The sequence below is a fragment of the Ovis aries genome, chromosome 9, assembly GCF_016772045.2.
Source record: "Ovis aries strain OAR_USU_Benz2616 breed Rambouillet chromosome 9, ARS-UI_Ramb_v3.0, whole genome shotgun sequence".
Taxonomy (NCBI): Eukaryota; Metazoa; Chordata; class Mammalia; order Artiodactyla; family Bovidae; genus Ovis; species Ovis aries.
In genome coordinates this window covers 28,269,400-28,293,282 of record NC_056062.1, presented here as the reverse complement: position 1 = coordinate 28,293,282, position 23,883 = coordinate 28,269,400, and the positions used below count along the sequence as shown (strand labels likewise).

The 23,883-nt window shown below is 43.4% G+C and overlaps 1 protein-coding gene across 1 annotated transcript; it reads right to left on the bottom strand.

Annotated features, from left to right (window-relative positions):
* Positions 1 to 22,832: 22,832 nt before the first annotated feature.
* LOC101105336 (large ribosomal subunit protein uL6) lies at positions 22,833 to 23,553 on the bottom strand. The gene has a single exon (XM_004011646.6). It carries the CDS (start codon positions 23,525 to 23,527, stop codon positions 22,949 to 22,951), a length of 579 nt encoding a protein of 192 aa, XP_004011695.2. The 5' UTR covers positions 23,528 to 23,553; the 3' UTR covers positions 22,833 to 22,948.
* Positions 23,554 to 23,883: the final 330 nt, after the last annotated feature.

Sequence of the window (23,883 nt, the reverse complement as noted above, 5' to 3'; positions counted from 1 at the left end):
GTCTAGGGGCTCTTTAAGCACCTCCCCCAACATATTCCGCATTTGTTCTCTCTTCATAATTTCTTCTCCCTTGGCTCCAGCCCTATCATCTCTCACATGGGCAGTTACAAAAGCCCCCTAAACACTTGCTTCTTCCTGTCTTCAATGCTGGTAATTCTGAAATACATATCCCTCCCTAAAACTTAAAACTTTTCAGTAACTTCCCAAGGTCAATGAGATAAAGTTCATGGCAAAAAAGAGTTCTACATAATCTAGCTTCACCCATTTCTCTGGTTTTGATGCCTTTCAGGATCTATACTTTTTCTGGTCATGCATTCCTTCCCAACCCTACTTAGAAAAATAGGACCAGCCATGTGGTGGGCATTTATTGTTTTGTCTGCTCATTCCTCCTTTCCTTCTTTGGGTAACATTTCCTACCCTTCTAAGAATATAGGTGGCATGTGAGTTACAGTTAGAGGACTTTACTGTCTTCCCCAGGACACAGTCCAGTGAGAGCCTTTCTTGAGATTTTCAAAGTGGAGTTGAATGCAAGGTTTAGAGCTCAGAGCTGCCCATGTTACACCCTGTGAAAGTAAAGATAACAACTCAAGAGAGACAAGTAGAAACAAGATACTGGGAGCAAGTCCTTCACACAGCCCTAGACTCTCTGGCTCAGGTTTCCAGCTGATGCCAGGCTTCCTTGCTTAATTCTCCTTTCTAGTCCATGAGCCTTCATCAAATGTAAGCATGTGGTTAATCTTTTCTCTTCTCCACTAGACTGTAGGCTCCATGAGTGCAGAACTATATTTATTGTGTTCTTCACTGTCTCTCCAGCACCTAAATTAATATTTATTAATTGAAGGGGAGGCCTGTGGAGGAAGGGTAGAGAGGTATTACAGCCTACCAGGTGGGCTCCAAGAGGCGCCTCCAAGCTGGACTTTGCATCGGCAGGTGCGTGGTTTAGTAATAAAAGAAGGATGTGCCTCATCCTCTTCTGTGCTCTGTGTAATCAAGTGATCAGCTCAAGGTAAGACTTTCTTTCTGGTAGTGGACTTGAACCTTGCACTTCCCTCCATAATGGTCAGTCATTCTCCCGAAAATATGATTCTTGAGGGAAGGGAATCTCACGTTATTTGTGAGACTTGAGTTTAGTTCCTTAGAATCCTTCTCCAGCTAGGCGCCAAGTTCTCAGGGTAGGTATATGCCCAAGTGAACCGGAAACACATGCCCACGTGAAAAGCTGCACGTGAATGTTCAAGCACTGTTATGCCCATCAGCCCTAAAGTGGAAACAGCCCAATGGCCACGAGCTGATGAGTGGGTAAGCAGAGTGTGGTATACCTGTACCGTGTAGTAGTATTCAACCACGAGGGGAATGAAGTACTAACACCCGCCACAACGCGGATGAACCTTGAAAACACGACGGTAGGTCAGAGAAGCCAGTCGCATGAGTTACGTGATCCTATTTTTAGAAACTGTCCAGAATAGACAAATCCATAGAGACAGAAGGTAGATTAGCGGTTGCCAGGGGCTAAGAGTAGCAGAGATGAGGAGTGACCGTGAGTATGGGGTTTCTCTCTGGCATGATGAAAAGGTTCTGGAATTAGATAGTGGTGATGCTTGCACAACCTTATAAGTATACTGCTGCTGCTGCTGCTGCTAAGTCACTTCAGTCGTGTCTGACTCTGTGCGACCCCATAGACGGCAGCCCACTAGGCTCCCCCGTCCCTGGGATTCTCCAGGCAAGAACACTGGAGTGGGTTGCCATCACGCCATTTCCTTCTCCAATGCATGAAAGTGAAGTTGCTTAGTCGTGTCTGACTCTTAGCAACCCCATGGACTGCAGCCTACCAGGCTCCTCCATCCATGGGATTCTCCAGGCAAGAGTACTGGAGGGGGATGCCATTGCCTTCTCTGAAAAGTATACTAAAACCCACTTAATCACATGCTTTAAAGGCTGAATTTTATTATATGTGAATTAAAAGTTAAGTGCAAAAAGCCTTATACTTTATATTTTTATATTCTATATAGACTCTCATATCATTACCTATTTTGACCACAGTTTGATGCTAGGATTTTGACTTTTGGTCAAGGCTTTCTAATGCAATCTTGCTGCATTGAGGATGCGTTAGGTCTAGAGAAATGTGGGGAGACAGCTGTAATGAAGGGCTGTTTAGTAGTCCATAAGTAAGAAAACTAAGGCACCTCTGTTGGAAGGAGTCAAAGGGAGATTCAGAGCTCTCACCATCTCCTCCTCAGCAGCACTTTCAGCCTCAGGCCCATGACCTGAAGATCATTAGGACTCAACCATCATGTATCTTGTTCTTAGCCCTACTTATGAGATGCCCTCCACAAAGATCCAAATTCCCAGGTACCACCCACACTTGGTATATCCCTTGATTTTGCCCCATCTCCCATCTTCCTACTTCTCAGTGCATCTTCTGAAATCCAGCAGAATCGCAATCAGCAAAATCTTTTGTATCATCAAACCTTTTCTCTCTTTTTCTTATCTTACTCTAACCATGACCTGGTGATTCCCTGGGGACCAACCATCTGCAGGTCATGTGAAGAGATAATATCATTTACCACCATCCTGATTGTAGTCTTCACCAGACCCGAGTGACTGCCCATAATTTCCTGAGGATTCTAATTCTTAGCCCACTGTCATTCCCTCCGTCACTGCTCCTAGCCTAACTTGTGGTGAGCTCAGTGTCCCGGTTGATAAATAATGCTTTCAGTGCCCTAGCCTCTCAGTGTCTTGATCACCTCTCCTCCAAGGACCTTATATCTCAGTTATCCGCTGCCGTAGTCATACCCTAGAACTTAGCCGTCAGTATTTGCAGCTCAACTACAATCCTAATTTTATCCGTCCCTCTCCCTGATCACCTCTCTGATCTTTCCAGCGCACTCTGGTATTCAATGTCAATAGCTTTTCAGCATTGTCAGGGTACTATTAGTCACTCAGTCATATCTGACTTTTTGCGACCCCATGGACTGTAGCCTGCCAGGCTCCTCTGTCCATGGAATTCTCCAGACCAGAATACTGGAGTGAGTAGCCATTCACTTCTCCAGAGGATCTTCCTGACCCAGAGATTGAACCTGGGTCTCCTGCATTGCAGGCAGATACTTTACCATCTGAGCTACCAGGGAAGCCCTGTTCAGATAGGGACTGGTCAAATAAACCATAGTCTGCTGAAAAGAGAGCATGTGCAAAGACTGACTCCAGGGTCAGACAGCCTAGGACCTTACCCTACTCCTGCTCACTCTGTGACCTTGGGATAACTATTTAACCTTGCTGAGCTTCTGATTCCTATAAAACAGTGATGACAACAATGACCCCAGACTCATAAGATTTTTTGAAGATTATAGTAAATACTGTAAAGTGTCTAGCATAGTGGAGAAAGCAATGGCATCCCACTCCAGTACTCTTGCCTGGAAAATCCCATGGATGGAGGAGCCTGGCAGGCTACAGTTCATGGGGTCTCTATGAGTCGGATACCACTGAGCGACTTCACTTTCACTTTTCACTTTTCACTTTCATGCATTGGAGAAGGAAATGGCAACCCACTCCAGTGTTCTTGCCTGGAGAATCCCAGGGATGGGGGAGCCTGGTGGGCTGCCGTCTCTGGGGTCACACAGAGTCGGACACGACTGAAGTGACCTAGCAGCAGCAGCAGCAGTCTAGCATAGTGCTAGACCTATATGAAATTCCCAATAAACGAGTGATTTTATAGTAAACATTACCTGTTTTGGTCAGTCTCGCAATTGTTCTTTTCCCTACAGGAATAACAACCCAACTTAACTTGAGAATCAGCTGTTTTCTTGGCACTGGAAGGGGCTAATCCCTAACCCAGCTCCACAGGAAGCCATGTGAACACAGTCCTGCCAGTGGGAGCCTTCCGGCCCCTGACCATAGTGCATAGTGATGAATTCAGGGATGGCCACATGACTAAGCTTGGACAGTTAGAGAATCTTCAGAGACTTTTTGTTAGAACAGTTGGGACAGAGAGGCTCTCCACTGGACATGGGGCTGGGAAGACCTATGCAAAGCCCACCTAAGAGCGGCCTATTAATAGAGACACATGGAAGAGAGGGACTGAGGGAAGCTGAGATCTTAGTCCAGCCATGTTTAGAATCTGCCTCTGGACTTTGTTACATGGAGCAATAAATTCCCTTGATGGTGCCTAAGCCAATGTGAACTGGGCTTCTGTCTCCCTGAGTTTTGACTATTAGATTTTATAGTGAACATTACTATAGTCTCCATCAAAAATGATGACGTTAAGCCACATTGGCACACAGAGAGATGCTTATTAAATACTTTAAATTGAAAAAAGCCAACTTAGAGAATAATAAGATATCAATGAGAGTCAATTAGATTCCATCTTGTAAATGTTTACATAACTATATAGAAGTCTGGAGGCTCTACGACAATAGGTTAGCAAAAGATTTGTGTTAACAGTTACATATGCTATGTAGCTTAACTATGGATGGTGGGGCTGTAGGTAATTTTTATTTTCTCTTCTTTTTTTCCCCTATATTATATTATGTTTTAACAGTGTACATAGATTATTTGTCAATTTGTTAGAAGGAAGTTTCCCAAAGGAGGGAAAAAAACAGCCCTTTCTTGCCACACCTGTAATCAGAGCATTAAATTCTGCCTGTCCTAGGGGCCTCTCTCAGGATCCTTCAGGGTGTCTGGGACTAGGAAAACCTGTTCTGTGGGTTTGTTGCTCCTGGGTGTGCCAGGCCTTATAGCCTTGAACCGATTAGAGTCACAGAAACACCATTTACAAGTTTAAATGCTCTCAGGGAAGTTGAGAAATTCCTAAATCAACTGTGTCCTCTCGGGAAAGGGGCGAACAGAGGGATATAGGTACAGAGCTTGCAAAAGGAATTGTGCTTTTCGAGTTGAGTGTAGTGGTGGGAGGGGCTTTGGGGATATTTACATGTGGCATTATTATCCGCAGGTGCTCTGCGGCCTCTTCACTGCTAAATCTTGTATGTCATCAATTTCCTAGCAGGGAAAGATGGTTTTGCTCACACTTTGAGGGTGGAAATGCTCAGGATCCAGAAATCTCAAGTGACTCACTGAGGGGTGCACAGCAAGAACTGAATTGTGATTTAGTGTTCTTGATTCCGTGCCCTGTCTGCGTGCCAATCTTTTTCTTTATGGCATGCTTCAGACGTGTGCAGGCTGCCTCAGACAGGACAGATCTCCCTCCCTCGCCTCCTGTGAGCATATTTTAAAAAATCATGTCAAAATAGTTTTCTCTGGGTTTTCCTTTTAGGAGCACTCACGTTCTCTCTTAGAGTCTATTCCTGTCTATGCCCTAACTAAGAAAGCTAGATTCTCATGTGCCTGCAAATGTCTCTGGCTCCAAATTGGGATTACTGCCTGGAAAAGTTGCTACATTGCACACATGGAGGAGGGTTCACATTTTGGGGGTGTGGCAAGCCTTTCCCTGATGGTTTAGCTCATCTCCATCCTAGACATCTCCCCCATCCCCATCTCAACCCACTGTCGTCACTCATCCCCTCCTCTCTGTGCACGATGCTCTAGCCCCTTGCCAGGCACACTTCCTAATGCCAAGTGGTGATTCCATGCCTGGGACACTGTCCTGGGCTCTCCTCTACCTGGTCATCCTACACTTTAGCTTCTCAGTTACAGAGTGTTCACTCAGTGTCACGTTGCTGTTCTAAGGCTTGACAAATGTTGACTCCTCACAGAAACTTAATGATGCTGGTACCATTATTATTATCCCATTTTACAGGTGAAGAAACAGAGGCCCAGAAACTTGCTCACGATCCAGAGCTAGCAAGTGCTGGAGACAGAATCTGAATCCAGGCAGCTGGCTCCAGAGTCCACTCTCTTAACTACCCTGCTTTGCTCCTCTCCTACAGATGCTCTCAGCCTCCTGCCCTGTGAAGTTGCCCTGATGCATATTTTGGGAATTGCCCTCATCCTGCTCGGTGCTTCCAGAGCACTTTGCTGGTCCCTCAAGGATTCCTTGGTCTTTGGACAGGGTTTTTAGTAGCCTTGGTGCCCTACCAGCAGAGAGCTTTGTAAAGACTGGAATTTGGTGTGTCAATCTTGGTATCTATGACATTCTTACTTCAAGATCCTTTCTAAGTGTCTTTTAAGCATCAGAGATGTGCTGTTCATGTGAGCTAAAAGGAAATGAAATTTAGTGAATTGGAAGGTCCTATAAGGACTAAATCCTTGAAGAAAAGTCTTGGTAAGATGTGTCCATAAAAAGTTTAACTTAAGCACAAAAAAACTGCATAATTCTCATCCATTCAAGAGCTGATTATTTTCTTTTAAGGATTATTCATCATCTTGCTTTTCCTTCCATTTCTTCCAGTCTTGTAGACATATCATGCTATGAGAGAATCACCCATAAGGAGACAGAGAGATGAAAACACTTCAAGTCATAGCAGCTCCATTCTTGCCAGTTCTGTGACTTTGAAAAAGTCACTTGAGGTTCCTCCCATCCAAGTACTAACCAGGCCTGACCCTACTTAGCTTCTGAGATCAGATGAGATCGGGCACCTTCAGGGTGGTATGGCCATAGACATCACTTGAGCTTCCTGAATCTTATTTAGGTCATAATCGTATCTAGTGGCCTGACACTGCATGTAAAGCAGCTGGCCCAGCGCTTGGTTGAGAGTAAAAACTGCATAAATGTTGACTGTTGTCATCGTTAACTCCATGGCTTGGCTAGCAGCACCAGGAGAAAGGAAAAGAAGCCAAAGTCTCTGATACGGTTCTTAACGCTCGGGAAAAAGGGTGAAGGAGTATAAAGTGAAGATGGTTGGTCAAACTGAGAGCGGCCATAATAAAGATTTTCTTTCCCCTTGCCGTCTTCAGTTCCTTCTTAAATAAATAGAAATGGGAGAAAAATATCTGCAGCAGTGCAGTGTTCCTGAAGGAAACAGTTGCATAAATTCAGTTAAGACCGTATTTACCCATTTAATGCACAAAGTATCCACTATGTGCCAGGTACTGAGCTAGGTTTGAAGTTATAGAGCCACCTGAGGTATAGACCCTGTCCCCAAGGAACTCCTTCCCGGTCTGGTGTGGGGTCTGACATGTAAGTGGATAGCTCAAAATCAGAGCCAATTCCAAGGATTTTCTTTTATAAAATTTCTTTCAGAAAATGTTTAGAGGATTTATGGGAATGTAGAAGAAGGGCTATCTTGAAGAAAAGCTTTATGTGGGAAATTCAGGTTTAAATTGAGCCTTATGGGGAGTATGTCAGCGTTCTTGGTTGCAAGCAACAGAAAGTTTCTCTAGCTATCTCAAACAAAAAAGAGGAAAGTGTGGGAAGGAGATCAGGGACTCGCAGAAATGTCAGGAGGCTGACATGACCAGATTTGGAAAATAGAATCAAAGGAGCTGTGGAGATGAAGAATATGACTGCCAGCAGAGATCACTCAGAAGGAATGGGCTCCTCTGGCTTTGATGCTGCGGGGAAGGTCCTTTGGTCACTCTTTCAAGATCAAAGGCCCAGGACAGCATGTATGACAGGCCAGCAGAGTCACATGGTCAGCCGCTGGCCAAGCCGAGATGGCGGTAGAGAAGGTTCTAGCACCTTTGACTGAAGCCGGAGTTGGTCATTCCTTTCCATCAAGCCATCCACGTGGAGAATTCCCCTGGGGAGATCAGCAGTATAACAGTAAGTGAAGCTGGGAACCAGATAGCAGACAAAGACAAAGGTCCTTTATGGGAGGTCGGATTGCAACAGGAAGCGGCAGGGAAGGAGAGGCAGGCCAGGAACAGAACAGAGTCTGAAGAGGGAAGGCAGGAGAAAAGTTCAGGGCTCTGGAGGGACTGGGAGGCACTTCAGTGCCATCAGGCTGCGGGGGGTGCCATGCTGTTAAGAGTTCAATTGACAACAGAGGTGGATAGCTTGAGCTCAAATCACAGAAAGTCTCATAAAGCCACAATAAAAAGTTGACCCTTATGCTAAGGCCAGGCTCGGGGCAGACGTCTTTTGAGAAAATAGGCAAACATGCCTGGAAGAGAAGATTAGATTGAGGCTGTGTTTCTAATCTGCGTTCTCTACCTGCTTGCATTGTGCTGACTGCACTGTAACAGTAGCAGCAAAAACTGCAGGAGAACTTTGAGGGAAGAAAATGAAGCATCGCAGCCAGTGGCATCCCCCACCCATCAGACTCCGAATTCATGAATTTGTAGTAGTTGGCCCTGCATTCTGGACTCTGGGGATGGGGTGGAGGGGCATGAAACCCAGGTTTAGCCAGTCAGGGTATCCTACTCCCGTCCCACCGTGTGATTGGCTTAGACGCAGACACGTGGCCCAAGTCCACAGTGTCAGCTGCAGTCGCTTGGCATGTGTTGGAAAAGAGGACCTCTTTCTGTAGAGTTGCTAAGTGGGTATAAGTTACAGTGGAGCTGCAGCTGGCCGCCAGGCCCACCTCACTGGGAGACTCTGCCAAATATTGACGCCAATACAGAGGACATGGGGCTGGGATGGAGAGAGAGATTGCTAGAATTCTGGATCCAGACAAATCTGACCTAGAGTCCCCACAGATCAGTTTCCAGTTTCTGGAACCAACACATTCTTTCTAGCTCCTTCTCTTTCTATCTTTCTCTCATTTCTCTCTCAATGAGGCCACTTGGAGTTTGTTGTTGTTGTTGTTACTTGCAACTAAAAAAATCTGAATTCATAGAATTATCTCTAACACAAAGAAGGGATGGAGTCAGGTGAGTGAAGGAGGGAATCCTAAAGACTGGCTGAGCCCAGGAGACAGATGTCTGAGGCACCATAGCCAAATGCAGAATCTGCTTCATTCGGCCCCTCTGTCTTGGGTATCTAGATAGCTCCTTTTGGCCGCAGAGTTTGTGGGATCTTAGTTTCCTAACTAGGGAACCAAGGATCAACCCACACTACCTTCATTGGAAGGGTGGGGTCATAACCACGGAACTGCCAAGGAGGTCCCTAGATAGTTTAGAAAACAGTTTATGTCACCTTCTAAAAGGAGTGCTTGAAGTATCTAGTTGCTTTTTTCATAGTATTGTGGTGGACTTTAGCAGGTTATCTTTCGCTGCCATATTCTTTTAATGAACATGGAAAACTCAGTGTTAACATGGGAATAAATTAATGACTGGAAATTCAAGCCACTGGGGGGAGATAGTTAGAGAATGAGGTCTCTCTCCCAGTGCTTCTCAATTCAAAGCACTTGGGAGACCCTCCCTCTCAATTTTCACTCAGGTCGGAAGTTACGAAATAGTGGCCCGTGATCCATAGCTGGCACACAGATGCATTGTTTGGCTTACAAAATACTGCAAAAAAGAAAAACGAAAAATTCACTAGTGTTTAAAAGTCGAGAGACTTTACATTTCTTGATTCTCTCGAAAAAAGTGGGAAAGGCTGTCCACACCGGACTCATTTTGCCGCTGGCAGCTCTAGGCTGGCTGGGGGAGCAATTGCCCCATTCAGTCACTGGGAGGGCCCCTGTTTGCCACAGGCTCCACCCAGCTGCTGTGTTCACTTAGGTCACCTGCCTGACACCTGTAAGCATATTGATTCATTGGCAATATCTCAAATTCTCCCTGAGCCTTAGATTTGGCTGAACACTTGCTTCTGGATTAATTTCACTATTGTTGATAAAACAATTCACTGGGGCTATGAAGAGACAAGTTCAAAATCCTGGAGGGTTCATCCTGTAACACACACACTAATAAACATCTTTGAGTTGGAAGCAAAAGTGAAGGACTTGAGAAGAACTAGGGAAATGGTGCCCTGTTTTCCTTCAATCGTTTAATTCTAACTCTACACCCAAAGAATAGAATGGAGTCACAGTGTCTGACGTTGAAGCCCAGCTTTACCAGTCATTGTTTGCTCTTGGTCAAATTCATTAAGTTGGCTGTGCCTCAGTTTCCTTGTTGTACAAAGCACTATATTCTCTTTGTCTATGAAATGTAATACATTCTCATTTCAGAATTTATGAGTTACTGTCTGTTGAGTTATTCATGGGTTTTATTTATTTATGAGTTATTCATGAATGAAGATTAAATGAATTAGCACTTTAGAACAGTGCCTCACACATAGTAAACACTTTATAAATGTTAAAGTATATATATGTATTATATAGTATTTATATGTTTATATGTAAGTTACATATTAATTTTAAGGTTTCCCTGTTGGCTCAGATGGTAAAGAATCTTCCTGCAATGCAGGAGACTTGGGTTCAATCCCTGGGTCAGGAAGATCCCCTGGAGAAGAGAATGGCTACCCGTTACAGTATTCTGGCCTGGAGAGTTCCATGGACAGAGGAGCCTGGTGGGCTACAATCCATGGGGTCACAAAGAGTTGGACAGGACTGAGTGACTAACACTTACTTTTACTTACTTACTTTTACATTTATAGAAATATCATTTATCATGAAAATTTATGTTCTACATATATTTGTACAAAGTATATTTCTGCTAAGTAAATCTTTTTTTTAAGATCAGCTTCCATCACAAAAAAATGAAGTATATGTTTTAAGGGGAAAATAATTTGGTAGAAACCTTTTGGTTAGAAAGCAATAAGACAATGACAAATCTCATGAGTCCCTGGGTATTGCTATTATCTGCATCAACATTTTTACCTTCACTAATTACAGTCCCTATAAACACATACTTCTAAGAGTGTAAATCACAACAAGCTATTTTTTTTAATGCAATAAAACATCTTCTTTAAGCGTAATAAAACACTGTAAGCCAGTAGCTCCTGAACAGCAGATCGTCACCATATGGAGATTACTGAGTGTGATAATATAAAAGCCCATCATGGTTGTCATGTCTCTGTCAAGGCAGAGTCTGAGTAGTTGAGCCAGATTCATAGAAATAGCTTTTTTTTTTTTTTTTAACAGAATTGATGTGTTCCAGTAAACAAGAATGCATAGTAATTTCTGTAATGAATTCCTTTTATTTTCCCATTAGTAGCATCTAATAAAAATAAGGTATGTGTTCCTAGGGTATAAATAATTCAATAGAGTTTTGCTCGGAATTAGTGCACTGCTTAGCATCCAGGTGTCCTGGCGTTTACCTGTGTGGAGACAGGAGAGACTCTTGGAGCCCTCAGGATCAGAAATCGATGTCTTGGGCTCACCGGCTCCACCATTGCTTGATTGATTGTGTAATCTTGGACAAATGGCTAAGGCTCAGTTTTCTCATCTGCAAAGTGACAGTGATTGTCTTACCCACTTCTAAGGGTAATTGCAGACTAAGTGAGATGATTTGGAAAAGAGAAATTGGTTGTTTTCCATATGAAGCCTGTGTTGCTGTAATTTTCCTTTGAAGCATATTTATGATTTCAGGATCCTATCAATCATGCATTCCTTTCCCTTATTTCATGGGTAACAGGAAAGTTTCCCTTGCCTGGTAACAGACTGGCAATGACAACTCGAAGCACTCACCCCACCCCTAGTTTTTCTTTGTTCTTTAAGTGCCAGTAACGGTGTGCTGTATTACTGCGTGATGGCATTAGAGTCTTCTGTTTCATATGTGATGTTTGGGGATTGAAAAAGCTGAAGTTTCAGATATTTTTTAAATGTATCTTTTCTTACAAAAAATTAGATGAGCGAGGCTGTGTTGGAGGTTATGTTCCATGGGAAGCGGAGTCTCAGATGGACATTTGCATGTGGGGTGTTTGGGGATCAGTGCCTGTGGGGGAGTGAAAGGAGCAGAACTGGGTGAAGGGAGAAGTAGGGCTGTGGTCCATGGCATGACCTCAGCCCAGCCAGAGCGGCCGGACAGTGATAGCCCTGTGTTAAGCAGTCGTGATGTGCAGGCTGCTCGGGGAAGGAGCTGTGTCCACAGGTGAGGAACCCTCCCCACCTAAGGACCATTGTGGTGGTAGGGGTGGGGAGTGGGGAGCCCAGCCGAGCTCTTATCAACTGGTATACCTCAGAGGGCCCCACAGTCCACCCTGTGCCACCTAGAGTCTATTTAATATAAAGGAATAGTGACAGGTGAATTGCAGCCCCTGCCACTGTCGCCTGTCCCAAGATAGCGCCTAATCCTCACACCCCTAGCCAGTCCTCCACTAGTCCTCTTCCTCCATCCCAGACCACCCTCGCCCTTCACTAACAACTCTGCTGATCTGATTGGCTTTCCTGGCAGAGAGACAGACCCTCATGCAAATGGTCTGAGCCCCTGGACACCCTGCCCTTCTCAGGCTGTGACAGTTGTATCTGTCCACATGCCTTCCAAACTGGGAAGCCTTCACTGATGCGATAGGCCCCTTCATCGTGACAGAACTTATTTCCTGCCTTTTTGAGCACCTGCGACTTACCAGCATCTCCCACATTTTCTGCCACTTCTTTCTCATCTGGTTTAATTTACATGATGTCGTCAATACCGTGAACCAGGGTGACACGCTGAAACATCTGGACAGCCCAAGTCACTTTGGCATATATTAGCTCTGTCCTCATGCTCGTTTGGCGTGGAGTTTCATTCCTTCCTGTGAGACCAGATTGTAAATGGAGACTGGTGTCCATTTCAAGTGAATACAAACTATTTTTCATTCTCCTTTCTAGTAAGGATCAAAAAGAACTCGTTCGCTAGATCAGTGGCAACATACTGTGCGCCTGAGAGCATGTAGTCTAATCTAATTAAGCTCCTGCTTCTGATGTGGCGGTTGCAGTTGAGGTTACTATTTTGCAGAAGGCCACTGATGTCCTCTGGGACATATCTGGCTTTGGAGGTGTCATGGTGAGGGTCACTGCCTCTCAGCCTACTGTCTTTAAACAGGCAGTAATCTCTGCTTTTCTCCCAAGGACACAATGTTATTTTGGATTTAACCATGTTGGCTGTGGGGGAGGGTCAATTTCAAAAGCTTCCACTGGATCTTTCCCACTATAATAGCTCTCACTCCACAAACCAAGGAATCACTGCGGATGCTCAGTGAACTGCCAAGTACAGCAATTTCTTTCATTCCTTATTTTTAAGATTTATGTTTATTTTTGGCTGCTCTGGGTCTTCATTGCTGCGTGTGGGGTTTCTCTGGTTTTGGGGAGCGGGGGCTACTCTCTAGTTACAGCGCACTGGCTTCTCGTTGCGGTGGCTCCTCTTGCTGCTGAGCACCGGCTCTAGGGCACTCAGGCTCAGTAAATGTGATTCATAGGTTTACTTGCCCCACAGCACACGGAGTGTTCTCAGAACAGGAATCAAACCGGTGTCCCCTGCATTGGCAGGCAGATTCTTAACAACTGGACCACCAGGGAGGTTCCCAAGTGTAGCTATTAAAATTGCATATCTGGGAGCTGACCACTAGGTTTGTCTGAATCCGTTGGATGCACAATGAGCTGGACTCAATTTATTACCTGGTCCCTATAAGCCCCAAATCTCATGAGGGATCAGCTGATAGTTCAGGTCTCAGATACCAGTAACTTAGACCCTGTGTCCAACAGTCGTTGATGTATTTGGATGTTTGCCTTTCTTCAGGTAGGATTACTTGAGTAAATGGCCATAGGTTTCCATAGCTCTATATGGTCACCATTAGTGTGGTCAACACAGGGCTGTCTCTGTTTAAACACTGAGCACCCTGCATTCCTGGACATCCCTTAGTCCTTGAGTAAGTCACCCTAGACTCCCCCAACTCCGTAGAGGCACTGCCACTTTACCACTAATTATAATAATTGCATCCATTTTTTGTTGCCTCAGCATTACCTGACCTTTATTATTTTAGAATCTCTCATCCCCCAGGAGCCTGGTTCTGTTACAGCATTTCCTATGGTAAGGTTGGGTCTTCAGATGAGGGTCACCACTGAGCTTCTCAGAAATGCCAGTGATCCTTGTACCAGAGCATTTCCTATCACTTTGCCGGAGCTTCCTATAGGCAGCAAGTCTTCAGACCCTAAAAGTGGATCCCTTCTAGCATGATCACTTCTGTGAGATTTTGATTCTTTCATATCTGCCATGGAAATCTGGCATTTCTGTGTGACTTGTGTTGGCTGGGCCATTCTAGTGGTATGCTAGTACCATCTTTTGTAGTCCTTGATGGATTGTTAAATCATATATCATGATAGGATGTGTTCACATTGATAAACTCCACCTTACCCAACTTGATCTTCTGACCCCCTGTATCCAGCAGCATCAGAATCCAGTCCCCACTGTCTTGCATCATGCAGCCAGTTAATTGAGTGGATAATTCCATTTCTCCCTTAGTTGATGCAGGACACCCCTATCTGGTTTATATTGTGACCTTACCCTAACCGCTGCTGGTCTCGTGCCAGGAGGGAGGTGGAGGTAGACCCAGAGGAGGGAAGGTTACCCAACGGGGAGGCCTCTGAGTCATCTCCTGGGTTGAGGGAATTGTCTTGGATAGGGAGGAGTGGGTAACTTCTGAGCAGGCCAGAGAGTTCCGGGGTATCTGAGGATTCCATGTTTTCAAATACATCAACATCAATGTTCCCATTTCTGGTTCCCATTCTTTCATATCAGAGCCTGATTTTGCCATAGTAGACCTACCTTATTGGGGAGTTTAACCTTCTTGGGAGCTTGACTTCTCTTATGATTCAGCCCTGGTCCTTATCCTCATCTCCATCTTCCTCTTGGCTGCAAGAGATGAGAGTTTCTTATTTGCTGGCAAGAGGCCCTCTGGCTTCCATACTTAGCCTTTAACTGCTAATAAACGACCTTTCATATTTTATCTTTTTTTTTCTAAAGCATTCATTTTCTCTATCAACAGCCATATAGTTCTACCTTACTGTGTTTATATTACTATTTCCACATATTTCTCAGCCTGATATGTTGTCCCCATGTGGTGAACCATCCCAGTTCGCAGCTGGGACTGTGTTAACAATTGCATTGGTGCACATGTGCCAGGGGGTCATGCTCCACCTTTTCCCAGGATGGGGCTCTCAGAGGCTGTTTCCTAAGACCATTCCTTAGACTGTTCTGGCACAGGTTGTCCCAGGTTGGGTTCCTTGGGAAGCAGACTCTAAAATGGAAACAAATTGAAGAGAGCCGTGGGAGTCAAGGGCTTCCAAAAGGAAGAGAAAAAAGTGGCATCAGGCAAAGGGCGTTGCTGGTCTGTGTACATGCAGTCACCACATAAGCCTAAGTGAATCCCACGGGGCTCTCAGGACCAAAGGGTCTCGGCACTGGGACAAGAGCAACAGGCATGATTCATCTCCGTGAATTGACCAGTCACAGGATGCAAGCTGCCACCAGAATGGCGACCCTTTTTGTGCAGGAGGGGCTCTCAGCACTTGCCAAATCTCTGGGAGTGAGGGTCTCTGTCCATAAGGGAGATCAGGATGGAGCATCGTGGCCTCCCATTTACCAAATGTGCAGAGGATTGGGTGGCATGTTGAGGAAATCTATGAAATGTGGAAGTGGATGGGTTCTCAACTGAATGGGGCTTCCAGGTTCATCTACTTGCACTAATGTTTATTTGGTCACCGTGGATGTAAAAGTGAAAAGACTACATCCTCATCGCCCCTGCCCAACATTGTCCCTGTTAATTTGCTTGGAAATTGTTTAAGGTCAGTCTCATTTGCAAATGTAGACGTGGAAAATAAAGCCAGAATGGGGAGGATTCCATGAGTTCTCAGCATTGACTCCATTTGGATTTCCCAGGGCAGGGGTTTCCCTCGTCCACCTTGGTGGCCATCTTGGAAAGGTGAGATCACTGAACAATGGGGGCGTGAGACATAGGTGCTCTGGGCAATAATAACTTTGGAGAATATCCTGGATTGAGGTAATGGGGTCAGAAAAACACCCACAGGCAAACGCCCTGTCGTGCCTGTGCTGCAGCATCTGGAATCATCCAGGGGGTAGGGTGGAGCTTAGAGAGCCTTAGCTAGCGCAGCAGGCCAGTGCTGGTATGTGACATGTGGGTCCCATCAGCCTGCTCTTGATGTGGGCTTTGGGGTGAATCATCTCAGTGGCTGAAACAAACAAGTAAGAGCCTCGTTCACCTGCCAGTTGCTCCATCTTTATCATTTTGCCGATGTGGACAGAGCTTTGCTTCACACCCAAGAGATTCAGCCCCTACTGCAATCAGTCAATCCCACCAGCTACTGTCCCTTTCTTCAAGCTATTGATTTCTTCATCTGTGTCCTTCCTTCATCTTCATGGATCCCTGCCCTTCTCCACAGGTCTCAGCGATATAGAGTGACAAGACTCTAAAGAGGAAATGCTTCCCCATGTTAGGCTTAATTTTCTGCTGATATTTTTCCTATGGCCCCACATTTATATAGAATATATGTTACACACATTTGCTATGTATTTGTATACTGCCTTATAGTAAACATATTTATATAGTATTAGGTCATAGTTTTGTAGAAGGCAATGGCACCCCACTCCATGGGATATGGAAAATCCCATAGACGGAGGAGCCTGGTAGGCTGCAGTCCATGGGGTCACTAACAGACGGACACAACTGAGTGACTTCATTTTCACTTTTCACTTTCATGCATTGGAGAAGGAAATGGAAACCCACTCCAGTGTTCTCACCTGGAGAATCCCAGGGACGGGGGAGCCTGGTGGGCTGCCATCTCTGGGGTCGCACAGAGTCAGACACGACTGAAGCGACTTAGCAGCAGCAGCAGCAGCAGGTCATAGTTTTAAATATACATAAGTTGTGGCTCAGTAGTAAAGAAACCACCTGTCAGTGTAGGAGATGCAGGTTGGATTCTTGGGTGGGGAAGATCCCTTAGAGTAGAAAATGGCAGCCCACTCTAGTATTCTTGTCTGGAAAATCCCGTGGACAGAGAAGCCTGGCAAGCTACACAGTCCATGGGGTCTCAAAAGAATCAGACACAGCTTAGCAACTAAACAACAGATATGCTGCTGCTGCTTCCAAATCACTTCAGTCATATCTGACTCTGTGCGACCCCGTAGATGGCAGCCACCAGGCTCCCCTGTCCCTGGGATTCTCCAGGCAAGAACACTGGAGTGGCTTGCCATTTCCTTCTCCAATGCATGAAAGTGAAAAGTGAAAGTGAAGTTGCTCAGTCATGTCCAACTCTTAGCGACTCCATGGACTGCAGCCCACCAGGCTCCTCCAGCCATGGGATTCTCCAGGCCAGCGTACTGGAGTGGGGTGCCAGTGCCTTCTCCAAACAACAGATATACATTGTTATAAATAAATGATGTTATTATTATAAAGAACATGTTATAAATATCTATATATCCTATATCATATTTATTTTTGACCCAGTGACTACATGCAGCTGAACTCATGCATTAAGTCCCACCCAAAATGTCACTTCCTCCTCCATGAAGTTGTCCCCAAGGTCCCCAGGTTGAGGTATCCTCTTCCCTCCGTGCTCAATGCACTATGTATGCACCTTCCTGAACACTTATCACAGTCTTTGAATCATTTCCTTATTTTTCCATCTTTTTATCACTGGACCAAACTCTTTCCAGTTACACTTGTATCAATTCAATCAGATTACCCTTAGTACCAGCTGAGTCCTAAGTCCTCAGAACTCTAATGACACTCAGTAGAGTTTTGTGGAATATATGGAGTTAGTACACTGCTTGGCTCATTAAAAAGGTTAAGCAAACACATGTTGAATGAATGAAGAAGGAACAAATTAATAAATGAACATAGTCTGGGCTGAAAGCAGATCCACCCCTCAGGAACATTTGCAGGGCCTGGGCAGGAGGACAAGTTGAGGCCCACTTACCATATGTCTAAATAATTCAAGTCACAAAACAAGCTAGCTAGCAAACTGTTAAATAAAATGCTGTCTCTTCTTCCATTGGCAAATACATCTTTACAATGAAAAGTCAAAATATACATGAAAAGTTGTGCATTTTGTGTGACTGAAAGAAGGCAAAGTATCAAAGATGTCTAACTATAATTAATATTGCAAATGTTCAGGTACTATGTTGAGGGGCTGATGTGTTGAGATAATAAAATAAAAGGCATATAGATAATTCATAAATTCTTATACAGCTGGTCTATGCCATTTATTTTTCTTGCCTTCATTTCTGCAAAAGCACTGGGGTCAAAAAATAAAAGCACTGGGGTTTTTTGTCTGTTATAATTAAGTCTCACATAATGTATGTTCTGTTGACAATAAGGGCAGATTGCATTTTAAAAAAATCTTCCTTATATAAAGTTAATTTTTATACAGAAATTAATTTCACCTTAGAGAAGCACAAAGTTTCATGTACAAGAGTATTCTGTCCAGCAATAGTATATTGCAGTTAATGGTTTACAGTGACGAAAATAGAAACAAATGGGCCCATCACTATGGGAATGGTTGAATAGATTTTGGCATAGCTAAACACGTAATATAGCCACTTAAAGAAATACATGAGTCATACTAGTTGACTTGGAGGGATTTCCGTGAGATATTCCCAGGGAAAGCCATATGTAAAGAAATGTGTATAATTCATCGTATTTCTATAAAATAGACAATGACAAAAAGCTATGCATGTATGTATATTTTTACATATTTATATATGGTTTAGTTGAAATTTGAGAACAATAAAGAAGGAATCACATTAATAGTTAATCTGGATTTTTTATACGTGTGTGGGAAGGGGTGGTGATGCAGGTGTGAAATGGATGCAGATATGGACTTCCTTGATAGCTCAGTTGGTAAAGAATATGTCTGAAATATGGGAGACCTGGGTTTGATTCCTGGATTGAGAAGATCCTGTGGAGAAGGGAAAGGCTACCCACTCCAGTATCTGGAGGATTCCCATGGACTATACAGTTGCAAAGAGTCGGACATGACTGAGAGGCTTTCAGCTTCACTTTCACTTTCATGAAAAGAAAAAGTAAAATCTGGCTGAGAAAATGCTCCATGCTTGATTTGATCTCCATTTTTCAATTTTCTGTATGTGTTTGTATGGAAAACAGGACATCAGGGGAAATTTTACATCTATATTTACTGATATGTAAGTATAATAGATATGTAATTGTCCAGAAAATTCTGTGATATCCTTCTATTTCATTCACAGCAAATAAAGTAAAAACCCTGTCTACATGTGTCTATGCTTTTAGATGGATGAACAAACTAGAGTGGGATGGCAGCCCACTCTAGTATTCTTGTCTGGAAAATCCCGTGGACAGAGAAGCCTGGCAAGCTACACAGTCCATGGGGTCTCAAAAGAATCAGACACAGCTTAGCAACTAAACAACAGATATGCTGCTGCTGCTTCCAAATCAGCAGCATCCATTTCTCCATTGAAAAATGGAGATCAAATCAAGCATGGAGCATTTTCTCAGCCAGATTTTACTTTTTCTTTTCATGAAAGTGAAAGTGAAGCTGAAATTAGATGGATGAACAAGGAGAGAGATGTGGAAAGACATGTGCCAGGCCATGGTACTTGTACCAGGGACTAGACTAAAGGACAGAGCAGGGAAAAGGGAGTTTTTACCAGCTATGCTGGTAAAGAATCCACCTGCAGTGCAGGAGACCCCAGTTCGATCCCTGGGTTAGGAAGATCCCCTGGAGAAGGGATAAGGCTACCCACTCCAGTATTCTGGCCTGGCAAATTCAGGCCAGACTATACAGTCCATGGGGTAACAAAGAGTCGGACACAACTGAGCAACTTGGGCTTCCCTGGTGGCTCAGCTGATAAAGAATCCACCTGCAATGCAGGAGACCCTGGTTCGATTCCTGGGTCGGGAAGATCCACTGGAGAAGGGATAGGCTACCCACTCCAGCATTCTTGGGCTTCCCTTGTGTCTCAGCTTGTAAAGAATCCACCTGCAATGTGGAAGACCTGAGTTTGATCCCTGGGTTTTGAAGATCCCCTGGAGAAGGGAAAGGCTACCCACTCCAGTATCCTGGCCTAAAGAATTCCCTGGACTGTATAGTCCATGGGGTTGCAAAGAGTCGGACACGACTGAGCGACTTTCACTTCACTTTTTGTTTGTTTGTTTTAGTTGCTGTATAATGTTACAGATGTAAAATATAGTGGCTCACAATTTTTAAAGGCTATACTCCACTTATAGTGATTATAAAATGTTGGTTATATCCCTCACCTTTACAGTATAGCTCATATTATACCTAATACTTTGAACCTCTTAATCCTTTATCTTGTCCCTTCCCTCTTCCCACTGGTAACCACTAGTTCGTTCTCTATATCTTAGAGTCTGCTTTTTTTTAATATTCACTGGTTGTATTTTTTCAGATTCCATAGATAAATGATATGATAGAGTATTTGTTTTTCTCTTATTTAATTTAGCATAATGCCCTCCAAGTCCATCCATGTTGCTGCAAATGGCAAAGTTTCATTCTTTTTTATTACTGAGTAGTATTCTATTATATATATATATATATATATGAAACAGCTACTTGATCCATTCATCTGTTGATGGACACCTACGTTGCTTCCATATCTTGTAAATTATAAATAATGGTGCTATGAAAATTAGGGTACATGTGTCTTTTTGAATTAGTGTTTTTGTTTTTTTTTTCAGATATATACCCCAGAGTGGAATTTCTGAGTCATATGGTAGTTCTATTTTTAGTTTTTTGTGACAATGCCATAATGTTTTCTACAGTGACAGAACCAATTTATTAATACATTCCCACTGACGGTGTACACGGGTTCCCTTTCCTCTGTATCCTTGCCAACATTGCCAACATTTGTTATTTCATCAGTCGAAGAGGATAAAGCGCCCAGAAATAAACCCACCCACTTATGGCCAATTAATCTATGACAAAGGAGGCAAGAACACACAATAGAGAAAATACAGTCTCTTCAATAAATGGTGCTGGGAAAACTGGACAGCAACGTGTAAAAGAATAAAATTAGAGCATTCTCTAACACCATATACAAAAATAAACTCAAAATGGGACTTCTCTGGTGGTCCACTGGTTAAGACTCTGTGCTTTCATTGAGGTGGAACACAGGTTAGATCCCTGGCTGGGGAACTAAGATCCCACATGCCACAGGGTATGGCCAAAACAAAACTAAAAACAAAAAACAAAAACACCTCAAAATGGATTATAGATCTAAATGTAAGACCAGATACTCCAAAACTCTTAGAGGAAAACATAGGCAGAACACTCTTTGATATAAATAGCAGTAGTATTTTGGGGGATCTGTCTCAAAGCAAAGGAAATAAAAGCAAAAATAAACACTTGGGACCCAGTTAAACTTAAAAGCTTTTGCATAGCCAAGGAAGCCATCCATAAAATGAAAAGACAACCTACTGAATGGAAAAAAAATTTGCAAATGATATGACACAGAAGGAATTAATACCAACATATATAAATAGCTCATATAACTAAAAAAAGAGAAAATGATTAAAAAATGGACAGAAGACCTGAGAAGACATTTTTCCAAAGAGTGAATGCAGATGGCCAACAAGCGCATGAAAAGGTGTTCAGCGTTGCAAATTGTCAGGGAAATGCAAAGCAAAACCACAATGAGATGTCACCTCACACCTGTCAGAATGCCAACATCTGTTTTGTTTTACTGGTTACAAGAAGTATGGAAACTTTAATATATTGCTTTTATAATTTGAAAAGTAACACATCAGATCTTTTCTAAGAAATATGGAAGTCCTTGGTGACCTGGGCTTCATCCTGACACAGCCACTCACTGTCTCCAATTCCTCAGTGTTGTTCTCTGTAAAATAGGGACAGTAACACTATCCAGCAAATAAACAGGGAGATAAAATAGATCCATCCAAGGAAAAGCTTAGCACAGCAGCTAGCAAACAGGAAGCACTTCCTTAAGGTTTTGCTATTATTCTTATTATTACCATTACTCTCATCATCACTCCTCCCCTTCTCCCTCCTACGAGAAGAGTGTTTGAACCAGATGTAGGGGGCTGGCAGCTGGAGAACATAACAGAAGCACTGATGTGTGAGTTGCTAAAGAGGCTTTTTATAAGCCATCAGTAACCACACTGTTGGGTGGAAGGAAGTTGTTAAAAGCACCAATGTGGGGTCACATGAAACCAAGTATAAAATAAATGAAAAATAAGTTTTGCACATTTGACTTTGGGACCTTGTAAAACATTTTGTTATTAGGACATTAAATTTTGATATTTGATATAAAACTAAATTTAAAAAGCAATTCATAAGTTTCAAAAGTGCAGTGAAATAGGTGAACCTAAGTGTGCGTCAAGTTGGTGGTGTAATCAGACAGGAACTAGTTCTTTAAAACTCACTGATTTGACTATACATCATGTGTGAGATATACTCGAAGGGCAAAAATAACTACAAAAACTGCTTTAGCTGCTTCTAGTGACCATATTTTTGGTAGTAGCATTTGAATTGATATTCTGAGCCTCCTAAGGTAAACAGGAACTCACACTCAGACACACCTTCTCCCACCCACCCCAATCTTGCTGCATATTCACTAACTGTGTGAGTTGGATAACATGGTCATTTAGTCCATCTACTTCTTTTCACCAGATCATTTGACAAGTGTTACCCCTAGAAAATTCAGAATAAGTCTGTGTGCAACCCATAAACACAGTCCCTAGATATTCACGGCATAAGCTTACAGTGACCATAATTTCAAAATTAGGTTATTTTAGTTATGGCTTTTTTCCTTGACTGTGTGATGACAGGGTAAATAATGATTGAAATATGATGAGTGTTCTCATTTGTTTTCCCACCCTCTGCTCATTAAAGAGAATTCTTCTAACTTGGAGTACCTAGGCCCTTATCCTCCTCCATCCTTCAAGGATGGACCTTGTCTTGCTAGACCAGTTCTTGGGCTTTTGTGATGGGTAATTTTGAGATGATGGAAAAGACAGGAAGATAGTAAGATGCACATGGGAGAAAGCTAGGAGTCATTCATGGGGGATTGTTGAGAACATGTGTGACTGTGGTGTGTGAAGACAGTGGGCTTTAGGGGAGAAAAGGTAGCTGTGTCTGATAAATACAGGTTATTGTGACATTCACCTTTTTTTTTTTCATATCAAGAGTTTTTATTGTCTCTTTAAAGGATCACAACTGAGTCCATAGAACCATCTGAGTCCAAACAACCATATTGTTGTTTCTGCAACAGGATCACTGAGATCTTATTCATCAGCCTGCTGAACTGTTCCTTTTTCAGATACATAGATACCATCCAAAAATTTTCTGATATCCTTGTTTTTAACTGTGGTGGCTTGCTGAATCAAAGCAGCTGAATTTGACACAAGTTCAATGTCATTTCCTTCAAGAATCAACTCATCTTTCTGGGCTTGAGATACTGAACAGGCAACCCCTGGCCTCATTCGAACCCTGCGTATGTATTTTTCACCCAAAAAATTTCGGATTTCCACAAGAGAACCATTCTCCTGAATAACAACGTTGATGGGGAAGTAGGCATACACCGACCTCATCTTGTAATTGAAGCCCAGTGTAACACCCTTGATCATGTTCTGTACGTGACTACAGATTGTGCGAACAGTGGCCAGTTCCTTTCTGTTTCCCCACCATTTGTCAACACGGTGCCTCTTCTTTTTCTTTCCAAGGAGACTGAGTTCTACATCGATGTGATTGAAGTCCCTCCGCAGGGTGCCTCTGGGGCCCTTCACAATAACTGTCCGTCCCTTCAAGTTAATGTCGACATTTTCTGGGATGTCGACAGTCTGATTGCTGAGAATGGTCTTCATTCTCGCAGTAGATGCGGCAAAGAGAGGGACATTCACTTTTTGAACAGTGTTTCTTTAACTGGACTTCTAAACTGGACAACATGGATCATGACTCTATAAATGATACAGTTGCAATGAACAGAGATTTATGCCAGTTTCTCAGTAAAGCTGGGAGAGGATTTTAAGGACACCGAAGGGCTGTAATTGGAATGGGGCATGTCTGCAACAGAACAGCTCCAGGGACAATCATCTGATGGGCTCCACGGTCTCGTTCACAGGGCTCCTCTGCTTCCTCCATTGTTCCATTTTCCTCACGCCATTGGATGGCCTTCTCTCATTGCACCTGGCGTGTGCTCCCACATAGCCTGTTTGTCCAC